The 15,348-nt window shown below is 46.1% G+C and overlaps 1 protein-coding gene across 6 annotated transcripts in view; it reads left to right on the top strand.

The window, feature by feature from the left end:
• STXBP4 (syntaxin binding protein 4) overlaps nucleotides 1–12,025 on the top strand; it is a 160,635-nt gene extending 148,610 nt beyond the window's left edge. For all 6 annotated transcript variants that reach the window (XM_089771845.1, XM_089771847.1, XM_089771846.1 and 3 more), the window contains one exon: nucleotides 9,164–12,025. In XM_089771845.1, coding sequence (XP_089627971.1) covers nucleotides 9,164–9,278 — 115 coding nt within the window. In that variant the 3' untranslated portion in view covers nucleotides 9,279–12,025. The remainder of the gene's footprint in view (nucleotides 1–9,163) is intronic.
• Nucleotides 12,026–15,348: the final 3,323 nt, after the last annotated feature.

Genomic DNA, 15,348 nt, shown 5'->3' with positions numbered 1-15,348 from the left:
GTGTCATTCTGTGATGTGAGACATAGTGTCTGGACTTACTGTTTATTTATAAGAATTCTCCTAATAAGGGGTTTTGAAAAAGGGTTGTAAAGATAAATAGTCCATTTCAGTTCTCAGTGTTATCGGGCAAAGCATGCTCTTACACCAGTGTAAATCCAGCAGTACTCCAGTGAAGTCTGTGGATTTTTTTCCAGATGCATTCTAGCACAAAATTTGGCCTCTAGTCTTTTGAAATGGAGGGGCCTGACTATATTCTTCCTTACACCAGTTTTTCCACCAGTGCAGCTGATGCCAGTAGATTTTACTGCTGATTTAGGGCCTGATCCTGCAGCATAGGAATTTTTGCATTTACAGCATTATAAGAGCAGGATTAGGCAGTCACAGCAATAGAGGGAAATCAGATCTCCTGTCAATCGTTCCCTAGCTCTGAAGTTTATAGAAAAAGGCAACTTATTAAAATAGATAAATAAATAGAAAGGGTATGTCTACACTACAGTTAATTTGAACTAACGGATGTTAGTTTAAATTAACTTTGATAGGCGCTACATTAGCGCTCCGTTAGTTCGAATTTAATTCGAACTAACGGAGCGCTTAGTTCGAACTAGGTAATCCTCATTCCACGAGGATTAAGCCTAGTTCGAATTTACTAGTTCGAATTAAGGGCTGTGTAGACCCTTAATTCGAACTAGTGGGAGGCTAGCCCTCCCCAGGTTTCCCTGGTGGCCACTCTGGCCAACACCAGGGAAACTCTATTGCCCCCCTGCCGGCCTCGGACCGCTTAAAGGGGCACGGGCTGACTACGGTGCCCGTGCCAGGTGCAAGCATGCCAGCACCCAGCCAGCAGACCCTGCACCTGGTACGGCTCGAGCCAGCCACCCGATGCCCCCCAGCCCTCCCCCTCTTCCCGAGACCAGGCTGGCGGCTCCCGGGAGCTTGCCAAGGACCACAAGAGGCGGGCACCCACCTGGTCCAGTGCAGACATCATGGACCTCGTCCACGACCTCCGCACCAGGCACAGGAAAGCGGCCGTCTAGGGCAGGAGAGCTGCCAGCCTGGCCACCCAGGAGCAGGTTTACATGAAAATCAAGGTGGTCCACTGAGACCCCCAACCCTGAGCCCTGAGCTTAGAATGGCCGTACTGGGTCAGACCAAAGGTCCATCTAGCCCAGTAGCCTGTCTGCCGACAGCGGCCAACCCTAGGGACCCTGGAGGGGATGGACCAAAGACAGTGACCAAGCCATTTGTCTTGTGCCATCCCTCTCCAGCCTTCCACAAACTTCGGGCAGGGACACCACTCCTACCCCCTGGCTAATACCACTCCATGGACCCAACCTCCATGAATTGATCTCACTTCTCTTTAAACTCTGTTCTAGTTCTAGCCTTCACAGCCTCCTGCAGCAAGGAGTTCCACAGGTTGACTATTTGCTTTGTGAAGAAGAACTTTCTGTTATTAGTTTGAAGCCTGCTACCCATTCCTTTCCTTTGGTGTCCTCTAGTCCTTCTATTATGGAAACTAATGAAGAACTTTTCTGTATGCACCTTCTCCACCCCACTTGTGCTTTTATACACCTCTATCATATCCCCCCTCCACCTCCTCTTTTCTAAGCTGAAAAGTCCCAGTCTCTTTAGCCTCTCTTCATTTGGTACCTGTTCCAAACCCCTCATCATTGTAGTTGCCCTCCCCTCTCCCACCCTCTCTCTTCCCCTCTCCCACCTCCTTTTCCCAGTCTCCCCGAGTTTTGTTCAATAAAGAGAGATTCTATTTTTGACCACGTTTTCTTTATTTTGTACATCAGGAAGGGGGGCTAGGGATGGGTAAGTGGAAGGAGGTGAGAGAGGAATGGGGTACGAGCCCCCGATGGGGAGGACTGGGCTGGCTCTGCGGGCTTCTGGGGAAGAGAATTGCCCCCTCTCTCCAGATGGCAGCCTGCGGCAAGTGCAGCCGGTCTGATGGCCGAGTGCTGTGATGTGCCCAGTGTGGGCACTCAGGGCACTCCAAGCCAGGACTGCTTTGCAAGCGGGGCACCCCTGAGAACTGTCTATCCGGGGTGGGGGTCGGGTCCCTTTAAGCACAGCCCTCGGCTAGCCTGAGGCAGCAGCTCCACGCTCTAAGTCCTCATCTGATGCCCTGCCGGCACTGCTTCCGGCCATCCTTAACCCCGGTTCAGGGTCCACTCTGCATGGACATGCTAGTTCGAATTAGCAAAACGCTAATTCGAACTAGTTTTTTAGTCTGGATGCGTTAGTTCGAATTAGCTTAGTTCGAATTAACTAATTCGAACTAAGTTAGTTCGAACTAGCGCTGTAGTGTAGACATACCCAAAGAGACGTCTCTGTTGAGTGGGTCACACCTGTAGACATTTATTCATGTCTTTGTTAAACCAGCACACAGTTTGTTCTAATTCACATAATTGGTCGTGTGTGCTGATGGTTCATAGATTCATTGATTATAAGGCCACTGTAGCTATGTCTGACTCCCTGTATAACATAGGGCATAGAACTTTCCTGAATTAATTCCTGCTTGAATTGGAGCAGATCTATTAGAACAAACATCCAGTCTTGCTTGAAAAATTACCACTGATGGAAAATCCACCACAACCCTTGGTAAGTTGTTCAAATTATTAATTACTTTCCCTGCTAAAAAATTACAACCTATTTCCACTCTGAATGTGTCTAGTGTCAGTTTCCAGTCACTGGATTTTGTTAGATCTCTGTCTTCTGGCTCAGACTGGATATAGCTGTATGTCAGATCAGAAATAGGTATGTTGCACAGGAATATGCAGACCCACTGAGGTGGAAAAGGTAAAATTAAAAATGATTCCATTATTAATTAATTTCAATAAGGAAAAGCTGGATAATGACTATGTAAAGCTAGGCAGAACAAAGCATTTCTGAGAATGCCGTAGGGAACAAATCCTGTGTTGTCAGGCCGAGAATGACTTTGTGATTCTACAGATAATCAAAATCAGATAAGTAATTCAGGAAATTTAATAAATAATAAACATCTTTAATGCTTAGTACTTTGGCCATTACATACAGGCTAGAGGAATTTCAGGGCCATAGTATTCTAGAGAATTATAGCCAATTTTTAACAGTGATTTATCTTGCCTAACAGAGAAAAAGTCTCTTTTGGCAATTTCTAACATCACAGGAAACTCATTTTAGAAAATGACAGTTTTTTCCTATTGAAAACCAGATTTGTAAATACACACACACACACACACACACACACACACTGACATACAATTTATATACTAGGGATGTAAAATTTCAATTAATTGGCTAATTGAATAGTTAATGCAATCTGCATCAACTATTTGATTAGTCAATAAGGGTGCCTTCGCCTTTGAAGTGTGGCAACAGCCTCATAATTCAAGCAGTCCCCCTCTGGCCCTGTGCTACCCGCAGCATTTCAGCATGGAGCTCAGGTCAGTGGGGGAGTCTCCATCTGACCCCGGGTTGCATGCGGCATTTCAAAGTGGCAGCGCCGCATGGAGCTTGGGGTCTAGTCCCAGGCTCCACATGGTGCTGCTGCTTTGAAGCACCCCCTCTTCTTACCCCTCGCGCCCCACGCCCACCCCCTCTGCCTTTTTCTGATAGAGGCAGCAAGGGGGTGGAAGTGACTAGTTGACTAGCCTGTCAACTATCCGATAAGCATTTGCTTATCGGATAATCGACTAATCCTTCACATCCCTTTTATATACACACCCATCTACCATTTTAACATACATCATTTTAACAATGAGTAGATGGATTTCTAAATTGTGTTATTCATAAATGTGATATTAGAACTCTCTTTTTCAATGTCTGTGCATGATAACTGTAATCTTGTTCCCCCTTTTGAAATTAAAACACTTGTTTGGCCTTCATTTTCCATCATCATGACTCATCAGGTTTTGTAAAGTGAACTTGCTACTGTTAAGAAATACTTGCCAGCCCCACTACGAACTGGCTGACAGGACTACACCATTGTAGTCTATTCACTTAATCCCGTTGTGAAACTTCACAGTTGATCTCTGCAATTACCAGTAAGGTAATTCTATAATATCTTACATAATAATACATACAGTGAGTAGATTCATTTTTAAATGGCCATGTTATTCAAATATCCCATCTGATACTAGAACGCTTTTCAGTGTCTCTGCATGTTAGCTATAAACTCTTTGGAATGTAAACACTTGCTACTCTAATAGTTAAAGAGCTCACTAATGGCTCCGTTTGCATCTCCTATTTTAAGTCTGTCCCATGGCTTAACTGGGGCTATTTGTGAATGTAAAGATTACTAAATCTATATGCCAAATCTTGCTGTTCTTCAGTCCCTCTTCAGGCATCAACCCCATTGAAGGATTTGGCCATGTACTAAGTAATGGATACACTGACAGGCTACCAGCTCAGATTAAAGCTCAGATTAAAGCAGCTCAGTTTATAACTTAAATTAGCTGTGTGGTCGAGCTTTACCTCCTGGTTGGCAGCAGTTACTGTCCTCATCACCTTAATTTAGTGTTAGCTCAGTACATCCAAGTAAAAAGGCGTGAATGCAAGGTGACGACAGCATCGCTCATTTAGCTCATCAGAACAGAATAATCCCTGCACCAGTAAGCCAGCACTGTGATACGCTGACGCAAAAGCTAACCTTCAGGTATTAAAAAGAGACCACAATCAACTAGAGCAGGAAAAGAAAGAGCAAGTGAATGTGGGGGCAGTTTTTCTCTCTCTCAGCTTTTTAAATCCAGAGTAGCCCTGTGATTCACTTCATAAAAGTGACAATGGTGCAACTGAGAGCTGAAGTTGGGCCCCGGTTTAGTCTGCAACCTTGTGTTAGAACAAGGTGTCAGACTCACTGTTACTAATGTAGCTGCATGAAATCTGTGTTCTAACTCACAAACTGCCTTGTTTCACAAGGTGTTGTAAAGGAGTGTGAGTGTATTACAGGCACAGAGACCAGCAGTCAGTTCCTTAGCTGCTGTAAATTGGCCTAGCCCTGTTGGGTCTGAGGAGGTATCCTGATTGCTACCAGATGAGAATCTGGCCATAAGGATTGTTGCTGCATAAGCCAATTGCGCTTGGACAAACTGTTCAGAGATTCAGTAACATTCATAACGTTATTGAAGGAGAAGGAGGCGATAGAGTACAGTGCAAATATACAGAAAAAAATAAGGAGCAAAGCTGCGGAAGGTACTGAGAGAATGAAGCGAAGGGGAAAAATCTAGATGAGACAGTCTGATATGAAGATCTTTATACACTAATAATAAAACTGGTCAGAATCAATCCAACTACACCCCAAAAGAGCAGAGGGTCAAATCCTGCTCTGTGTTCTCCCTGTGGAAAGGAAGTGTGTGCCGGTTGACTTCTGTAGAATTACAGTAGGTGACATGGCCAAAAGTGGATTTGCAAAACGAAGCATGTGGCAGGTCAGCAATGGGCGTCTTGCTTTTCCCCTCTAGCCATGGGGCAATGGGTTCTAGATATGGGACCACTACCACCAGAGTGTGTTTTCAAATTCACTGGTTGTGAATACTTATCAACTCTCCTTTTCGCTGTGCATGCCCCACTGCGGCTTGTAACCAACCTCTTGCGCTCTTACTAGGCTTGGCAGGATTTGACTTAAATCATGAGTCATTGGGAAACGTTGATTTCATCGGTGCATAGAAATAGACACCACTGATGGCTGTCAGCAAGCGAGGACTCCCCTGCACCCAGCACCCTCAGGAGTCTAGATCCCAGCAGGCACAAAGTGAAGGGAAAGCTGTGATCCTGGTAGGGCAGAGCAGTAATCCCAGCCGGGACCGCAAGGGGACGAGTTTCCTGCTGCAGAGGAGGCCACCCCACTGCTGAATGGCTCCTGCCCAGGGACAGTTCCTGCATTTCCAATGGGTGAGTGAGTGGAGCCATGATGGCAGGAATGCAGGGGCTCCTTACATGGCTCTGGGTTTAGTGACAGTGAGGTGGCTTTCCATACAGCCAGGGGCTCGTTCTTCTCCTTGCATTCTGGGCCAGGGATCCCTGCTCCATCCTGCCAGAACTGCAACCTCCTTACACCTGCAGCATTTGGGTGTGTCACCGAGGGATAGGGAGTCACTGGGGCCTGATTCCCGGTCTGCAGTTGGATGCGATTCTCAGTGAGCAGGTAGAATAGAAGGTTTATGAGTCGACAGGGATACAGTGTAGAACAGGCTTGTCACAGAAATCAGGAGCAGTCAGTACAATCCATCTTGGGAGAGGGAGCTCAGAGCCAAGGCCCCCAGTCCCCCTCCCTGCACCCCAAGCCTGCGAGGCTCATTCACATACTCAGCAGCCCATCTCCCCCTGCAACCAGCCCCATCCCCAGCCTTTGTCCAGCTTCCCAGGCAAAAAGTGTTACCCGATCCACACCCCTCTGAGGCTCAGGTTACAGAAAGCATCAGCCATTGTGTATGTGAGGGAGACTATCACACCAAAATCCCACCACTATCTAGGTATTGGTGCAGTGCCCAGGGAAACCCACACAGTTACTACAGGATAGTAGAATCCCATGCAACATAAAGCGAACAGAGCGAATACAGTCCCCACTTCATCACAGAGTGAGACTAAATTATTGTGGTCTGACACCCCGCCCCTCCCCCTTAATTTTTCACCATTCTAAAAATTCAGAGAGATATCAGCGTTACAAATGCTTTAAAACCCATTCTCCCACTCAAATAGCTACAAATTGGTGGCAGAAGGAAACAGCAAAAAATGAAAAATTCTGCCAAAACAACATATTACATGTTCCGCCCTGGGAAATGGTTCAGCTGTGGCATGAGGAACGTGGCTCATTAACCTGAGAGGGCAGTATGGATGTCCATACTGTGGGCAGATTACAATGGAACAGCAGTGAAGATTTGCAAAGTGCATCTATCAGGAAAGAATTTGCTCGAGACCATAATTTTTCTTTACATGTTGGTAGGGTGTAATAGCCAAGGTATTTGTTTAACAGGGTTTCAGGGTACTTAATGGGAAATTTGTGGGTTTCCATAGCATTTCTGTTCCTCCTCTGGTCGTCTTTATTTTCCTCACTATTGCATATGCAGACAATAGATTCATCCAATTTATCTTTTTTTTCCCCCTAAATGATCATCTTATGTTATAAGCTGCCTCTTTGCACCCATTTGCCTATAGTAACCACTGAATCTGTTAGCAGGACTAAACAGTGAAAATAACTTATTTTCCCTCCCAGTAATGCATCTTTTGCAGTAAGGACACAAGGCTATGACTTGTCTACATACGGCAAGGATGGCATCCATACAACTGATTATTTTATCTGGGGGAGGTTGTGCCAGGAGACTGGGGAAAAAGGGAGGTTGATCTGGAACTATGCATGCTATTTGCAGTGTTGTCACCATGCTGGCCTTAGAATATGAGAGACAAGGAGGTGAGGAAATATTTTTTGATTGGACCACCTTTTGCTGGTGGAAGGGACAAGCTTCCAAGCTTCACAGAGCTCTTCCTCAGATCTGGAGGTGGTAATCAAAGTGTACGAGCTAAATACAAGCTGAACTAGATTGTTAAGAATAAGGGGTTCTTCTTCTACTGTGGGAGACCCCTGTAAATGAACTGGTCTCAAATGTACTCACACATAAAAATGATAAAAAGACAAAAATACGCTCTCGCCTTTGGGAGAACGCCTTTCATGAACTGATTCCTGCACGTCTGATCTCTGTTCCTCTCTTCTAAGGAAACCTGCACAACTCATTCAGTACGCAACCCAGCGAATGTAAATTCATAACTGCTAGACACTGAAAACCCTTGACTTCACAGAGACACTGGTTTTATGGCTCACTACGACAACGCATAATGCTGCTGCCTGCTAATTCTTCGGTGCCCATTTCAGTGCAGCATGTTTGAACAAGTTATGCTGAGCAGTCTCTTCCATCTTGCCTTTGTTTTGAACATGCTAGTTACCTCCTCCAGACCTGAGGAAGAGCTCCTCCACCCACAAAAGCTGGCCGCACTCTGAGGTTGCGCTCATTATGTACACAAGTTTACAGTATTCTCAGCCTGACCCATTTGTCTCCACTTACTAAAGCTGAGACGCTTTCAGCTTTTTGTCCATTCCGATGACGGGGAAGGTAACTAGCAATATCAGGCCAAGACGATGCAAGCAGCTTGAGGCTGTATTTAAAACACAAGGCTTGGTCCTGTAATCCTTGCACAAGTAGGACTGACTCTGTGGGTCAGATTACTTGCATGAGTTGAGGCTCCTGAGCATACCCAGAATTTGTCCCAAAGGAGGACTAAGACTACTCCCATTTGGGTTTAATGTACCTCCCCCGCCTTCAAGAGAACTCTCAAGTATTCTAGACCTCTAGTCCATCATCTAGTGATCTGATCATGGGACTGTACCAGGATCTTGTGGATCCAGCTCTGGCTAATTCCTTCTGTGATCTCATCAAGTCACTTAGACACTCTGCCCTCATCTTGCTGAAATGTTGTCAGGTTTAGTTACCGTGCTTCTCTATTGGTCAGTAGCAGCTGCCTTTCATGGGACACCACATCCGTGGTATTTTCAATATACCAGGATTTCTTTGCTGCAAAAGCTCTTTTCTCCTTAGCTTTCGATTAAATCAAGGTGGATTATTTGAAGGAAGGGATTCTCATTTGGGGTGCTCTCTCCTAAAGGTACCACCATTTGCCTAGAGCAAGGGTGGGCAATCATTTTTCATTGGAGGCCACTTCAGAAATTTTTGAAGTGGCCCCGGTCTGCCCTGGAAAGGGTGGAGCCTCAGAAAGAAGGGGTGGGGCTTCCCCACCCACAAACCCTGATTGGTCTGGGGGTGCGGGAGTGCGTAAAGTCTCTCGCTCCCTAACCTTGGGCGTGTGGTGCTTAGAGTCAACCTGATTGGCCTAGGGGTGAGGGAGTGGCAGGGCCTCCACGGGCCATATCCATCTACTTGGCGGGCCAGATCTGGCCCATGGAGGCCCTTTTGCCCACCCCGGTGTAGAGAATGGGAAATGTATGTATGAGAGGTTTCATGTTTAATGAAAGATAAAATCCTACAAGAGAAATGTTTTAGTGAACAGTTCTTGATGCCTGGCGAGACACTGGAGACATCCACAGAGGGGTGAAGCATTCTTAGGACTTCTGTTTTTCTGATCTGAAATAAACCCTTTGAGGATGGTAACAACGTTTCTTGTTTCCTCTTAGCCATGTAACACAGACTACATCATGGATCCATCCTGTGACCAGTGCACTGAGCTTGTCCTGCTCCGAGGAGAATGAGGAAGACCACACCAGAGAGCTTCCAGACCCCAAGAGCTGAGTCTGGCCGGTGGTGGAGAGCAGTTTTAGTCTCATATTAGTACCTGAATAAGAAGATGTACATCTGCCAATTGGCTGATGTAATAGCACCTGATCTTACTCCCATTGAAGTCAATAGAAGCTTTACCACTGATTTAGGCAGGATCATTTTCAAGGCTGACATTCACCCTTGCAGAATTTCCACTTAAAGACGTATGTGGTTCACAGGACCTGGACAAGTTCTGTGCACAGGGATCCCTCTCACCCTAGGCCCATAGGATTTGATCCTGACCTTTCACCACTGACACACTAGTATAAATTCACCGGCCAGAATGAAGTTTGCCTGCCATGAGTATGGGTGCGGTGAGTGTCATTCTCAGTGACTTCAGGCTGCTTGTAGAGCTTTCTTACCAGTGCTAGCAGTTGTAACAGAAATGCCTTTGCTGTCATTACTGAGTTAGCCTGAATTTTATTACAAAAAGAAACTTTCCATGTATTTTTCTAGCAAAAGTTTGACAGCTTGTTAAAAGTGTTGCTGCCCAGATTACTTTATTATAACTAATTGTAGGATTAATAGTAGGGTTTAGGAAGACAAGACCTTGATAAATTGTCGAGGCTGAAGACAGTTGTGGTTAAGAGCGCCATACGCCATAATCATGCAATGAAATTATTTCACTTTTGTATTCTGCTACACCTATAGACACATGCAAATATTTCGGTAGGAGCTGTGAAGTTTCAAGTACAGTGAGACCTGCGAAAGCACCTCTGGGATCAGCAGAATTCAGACACCTCCTCAAAGTGGGTCTTCAAGTACATGCAAAACAAAATCCTTCTGGAGAGCTTGAGACTGATTTAAAGGGCTTACACAAGGGGAGGTACTTGGTCCTGCTGAGAAGGCAGGTGACTGGACTTGATGACCTTTCAAGGTCCCTTCCAGTTCTAGGAGATAGGCAATCTCCATTATTAAAAAAAAAAAAAAAAAGAGGTGTTGCTGAGGGCCTGCAAACGGGGCTCACTGTACATCAGCAGCACGAGATATTTTAAGATAATGTTACACTCAGCACAAAAGCTGACATCATCTTTGAGTGTCTGATTCCACACTAGGTCACTCTAAAGTCTCTCCTCTTTTTGTACCTGTGACGGTGGCAGGGAGTGATGAACAAATGAAAGAAGGAACACTAGAAGCACTGATGAATATACCAAAGAAATACAGTCGTTCAGACCAAGCAGTGACACTCTGTTTTAAGGGGTGAGGAGGTCACAGGCTACAGCCTGAACTCTTTTGGTGAGCATACAAAGGAGTGTGGCATACTGAATAGGTGCCGCAACCAGTCTTCCACAGCCCAGTTGAGTGCCACTGGTCAATTCAAAGCCATGTCCCCATCTGTCTCCCCCTTGGGAATGTCTGACAAGTGGGGGCGGGCACTAGGTTTACAAGTCTTTGTACTCTTGAGTGTAAGGATGTGTCTTGTTTCCAGCCCAAAAGCCTACTGAAACTCTTCCTACTACCTTCCCCTCACACCGGGTGCAGGGCCAGCTACAAGATGGCGCTTAGGCCTTTAAGATTTAGAGTCATGCTGTGGCTTTCGCATATGTTCTATGAGTGAGTGTCACACAAGGGATAACACACCCCTCCCTCCTGGGAACGTGTGCGAGGGTAATCTGTATGCAATACAAAGAAATGAGTTTTGTCCAGTCTCCCCACAAAGCAGATGTCATGCCTAGTACTGAGCAATGTCGCACTCACTCAGGACGCTGGTAGGAAACTCTTGTGTTCTTTCAACCCGTTCAGGGCCAACTATCCATGCACGTGACGCCTCCATGTAGCCTGGAGGGGAAGGAGGTTGACCAGCAGATCCATAATAATTTCAAGCCGCTGAACAAACCCTCCCTATGAAAGCTGCCATGCTGTAGCCATGATCTGCTATAGCCCCATTGCCTCACAGAGGGAGGGTTGTGCATCCCATCCTTCAAAACGCCACACAGAACCACTGAGCAAAACTCGCTAGCAGGGGGGTTGTGCAGAGCTATCGTGGGGCCTTTAATCCTGCTGTTCTTGCCTACACAGCCTTTTAAAAACTGACACAGTCTCATGCTGCAGGAAAACCCCCAGTATAAGGTCCTACATGAAGTATCCTTAGTCTGAGGAGCAATGTAAGTAACCGTGAGCCAAGGTGGGTGAGGTAATTTCTTTTACTGAACCAACGCTTCCTTTCTGTCCAGTGTGTGGGAGTACTGTGATGCTGTCTTGTTTGAGGTGCTCCTTTCTGGAGTATTGAATATTTATTACAGGCACTTTCCAGCGAGAATCAGAGATTTCCTAAGAATTCTGGGTTGTTAGGGCATACACGGACTGGGCTGCTCTGTTTTCTTTGTGACAGATGTGAATTCTTCTCCCATGGCTTGATTCAGCCCTGTGTTATGCTAGCTCAAAGTCAAGGGGGTACAAGGTAGGTGGTCACAAGTCTGGTTGACCAGTGGCTTCCCAGACAGCCAGTACAACTCTGGAAGTGGATGGGTCTGTCTGGCAGCAGGGCTAGAACCATGAACAAGGCAGGCTCCCCGCATTGGATCCACTGGAGGAGGACAGCCAAACAAAGGCTCCCAAAGGAGTGAACAGTGACTCCCTGCCCTGAGTATGCAATTCATTGCTCACTGACCCAGTGGGGGGGAAGCTAAGGCAAAATGTGGCATTGTGCCATCCATGTTTATTTGGAGAATGTCTCTCTTTTATTTTGACTTCATAATTAAAGACTTCTTAGAAACAGATCATTGCATCTATCGCATTTCTTCTCTACTCTAGTGTTGTCTCAGCAGTCACAGAAACTACCAAAGCTCACATTCTCCAGCACCGAGACTGTGTTTTGAAACCTGGGATATCCAAATGTTCTCGTCTATTTTTGTACACTGGCATACTGGTTTCCTAGGTTTCTCTCTCTCTCTCTCTCTCTCAGAAGCAGTTTGCAAAACAATTTTGATTACACTGAATCCTGTAAAGTGGGAAAACGGCTCTGGAATAATGTAATGAGACTTTGTAAGGAGCAGTTGTCAAAACATACAACTCGGTAATGGCTGTGTTACATTTTAGTGCACAATGAAATGTACCAACTGGCAGAGTCATGGAAATACAACTTTTTGTACTGTTAAAAGAGTGAAACAACGGCTTGGCCAGAAAACAGATATTGGAGCACTTCAGTGGCTTCATATACCTCTTATTTTCTATGTACAGTTTGACACCATTATAAACAGGCTTCAGCAGCAGTGGTATTTACCTTTACAATTGTACCAGTATTACAGCGCACGCTTCAAATTGGAAATGCTGAAAATACCAGTATTAGCAGCTCAAGAATTCCAGTGACTAGAACCAACAGGCAGATTAGACATGAAGGTCAATGTTATTTAGGATGATCTAGGCATGTAAAATCCTGTTTATTTGGTTAACTGGTTAAGCATATTGTGAGGCCTGGCTGGAGTGGCTCCATCCACAGTGGGCCCACTTTGGGGCTGGAGCAGCCCCCTATCCATGACAGGCAGGAACCTGCTCCACGCCCCCATCAGTTAACCCTAACTGGTAAGCCTCACCTATGAAGGGTGAAGCTTACTGGTTAACTGGTTAAACAGTCACATCCCTAGGGTGAACCCACCAACACAAGGCCTGTGTACCACATAGACTCACAAGGGCCCAATCCTGCAGGACTAAAGTCAGTGGGAATTTTGCTGTAGATTTGGCGGGGGGGGGAGGAGTTGCCCTCTGGCGCGTTGCCAGGGAGCCAGAGCCATGCAATCCCTTTCATTTGCTTCTATTTAAAGGGCTCACACTTTCCCCGTGGCTGGCAGGCCACAGCCCCAGGGCAGGCGCAAGCCCTTTAAATAGAAACAGTTGAAAGGGCTCGCGTGTCCCTGGCTCCCAGGTAACGCACTAGCAGCAAGGCTGGGAGCCGTGAGCCCTTTAAATAGCAGGAATTGAAAGGGCTCGCAGCTCCTGTCTCTGGCTAATGTGCATGGGAGCTGCAGAGGAGGCGCGAGCCCTTTCAACTCCTTCTATTTAAAGACCTGCCCCTTCGGTCTGAGGCCCCACCCCTTCCGGGGCAGCCTGTCACCTCAAAAATTATTGCCCACCCCTGCCATGAATCAATTTCACCATAACTTCTTACTTAAGTAAAGCAGTTCTCAAAGGACGTCCCTGCTCACAGACGGCTTGAGAAAGCCCTTTGTACTATCGTAAACAAATGGAGCAGATGGCTACTCTTCGTTGTGTTTCTACCCTCCCCCCCTTACCCTTTTTAGCACTATGGAGCTCTGATGCGTCTTTCCCAATAAAGACCTCAGTGATATAAATCAGTTGGGTCTCTTTTATAATTAACACCCATCGCTTTGTGCTATTCTCCATGACAGATTATGCCGTGTATTGAACTGCAATAGCACGGTGCTGAATGACATCCTCGTTCAGACTAGAGGAGGGTATAAACGGGAGAGGGTCAGTCCTGGCTATCCCATTCTTTTAACTTTTTAACAAAGGTTATACAAAATGCTCCTTTGGAAGGAATCTAGAAAAAATGAGGCCTTCTGAAAAAGCAAATCTTGGCTTTCAGTCATACAATGATTTCCATACAGTGGGCCCCTATGGAGGCTCAATGATTTCTTTCAGGGGGAGGGAGGGCACTCTTTGGGATTCTGTTGAAGGATAAAGCTCATTTTTGTAGTTCACCTGCTTACAAGGAGAAGCATAATCTAGTGGGGCCGTGGCCCAGGTGTCCTATTTCCAGCAGTGCCACTGACCTGCATGATCCTGGGCAAATCACCTCAGTTCAGATCTTCAAATATATTTAGGGCCCTAGCTCCCACTGATTTCAATGGCACTTATATACCAGGGAAGATTTGCACCTCTGTTTCCCCTCCCACCCTCTGCCTGTCTTGTCTGTTTCAATTGTAGGGTCTTTGGGGGCCAGGCCTGTGTCTTATTCTGTGTTTGAACCCTGACTGGCACAGTGCAGGTCCTCAGTCGCAGGCGGGACCTCTGGGCGCTATCAATGCTCAATAATTACAGACGCCGTCAAGGAAAAAAACCAAGGCGTCGTCGCTTCTGCACATTAGCGGGGTTTCTTCAGAATGTGTTTCGTTCATGGGAGTATTTAGCATTGCTTGGCTACATTTATGCTACAAGTCTGGGCCTTGTCTCCTAGGTAACCATGCCTGCTGGAGCTCTTGTATTACTATTTCAGAGCTTTTGCTGGAGGGAAACGGCTGTTCTTTAACCAGGGAAGGATAACTGTGTCAGGCCAGGGAAGAGAGACTGGTTCCGCTAAGCTAAGCAGCTCACACCGATTTACCCTGTGTCATGTTCACCCAACATTAAATGCTCCTCATGCCAAGCAGTTTTATAACTCGAACAAGCAATTTGTTATTTTGCATTAAGCCAGTTTCCGACAGGCAGGGGAGGGGATGTCAGTTGCCGCTGAGGTGAGGAAAACCCTCAATTAGGAAAATCATTAGTGAGTCAGTTAATAGGACCAGCAAATAGGACAAGCACCAAGGTTATGCTGTGACAGACCAATGAATGGGAAAGCTGGCCTCTTTGTCTTGCCCATACGTAAGTTCTTTTCTCAATCCCTTAACTCTTCCCTCATCTGGGTTATGGTTGCTATCCTAGCACTAAAGTTGCTTAACACTTGGAACTGCGGACGAAACTACCCACCTCAGTGTCCCTCAAAAGGCACCCAAAATCAGTGGTCCCCCGCCTTTGAAAAGGTTGGTCTGCGTGCTTTGCCCTACATAATGCATTGACTCAGTGGTAACACTGGGTGTAGCCCCAGGAATCCTTGTTCTCAATCCTGTGGTCTAACTTCAAATCAACTCTCCTTTCCCAGGTAATTTACTCTCCAGGTAATTTTGAGTAGCGTGCTGTTCTGATGCTTTGAGCCCAGTCTGCTGTACCTCTGAATAGCTGCATTGGTTTCATTGAAGACACACAGATGTATATAAACTAAGGATCTGGAGCCAGAGTTAACTGAGGTATTAGAGGCATTTAAATATGCAGACTGAGTGAATGAATGTGAGCAGCCTAATCTATTTCCGTGCCTTCGAAAATCCCT

This window comes from Pelodiscus sinensis, chromosome 20 (assembly GCF_052426305.1).
Source record: "Pelodiscus sinensis isolate ZL-2025 chromosome 20, ASM5242630v1, whole genome shotgun sequence".
In the NCBI taxonomy this organism is placed as follows: Eukaryota; Metazoa; Chordata; order Testudines; family Trionychidae; genus Pelodiscus; species Pelodiscus sinensis.
Note: the sequence above shows the minus strand (reverse complement) of the source record. Positions and strands in the feature narration are given on the sequence as shown.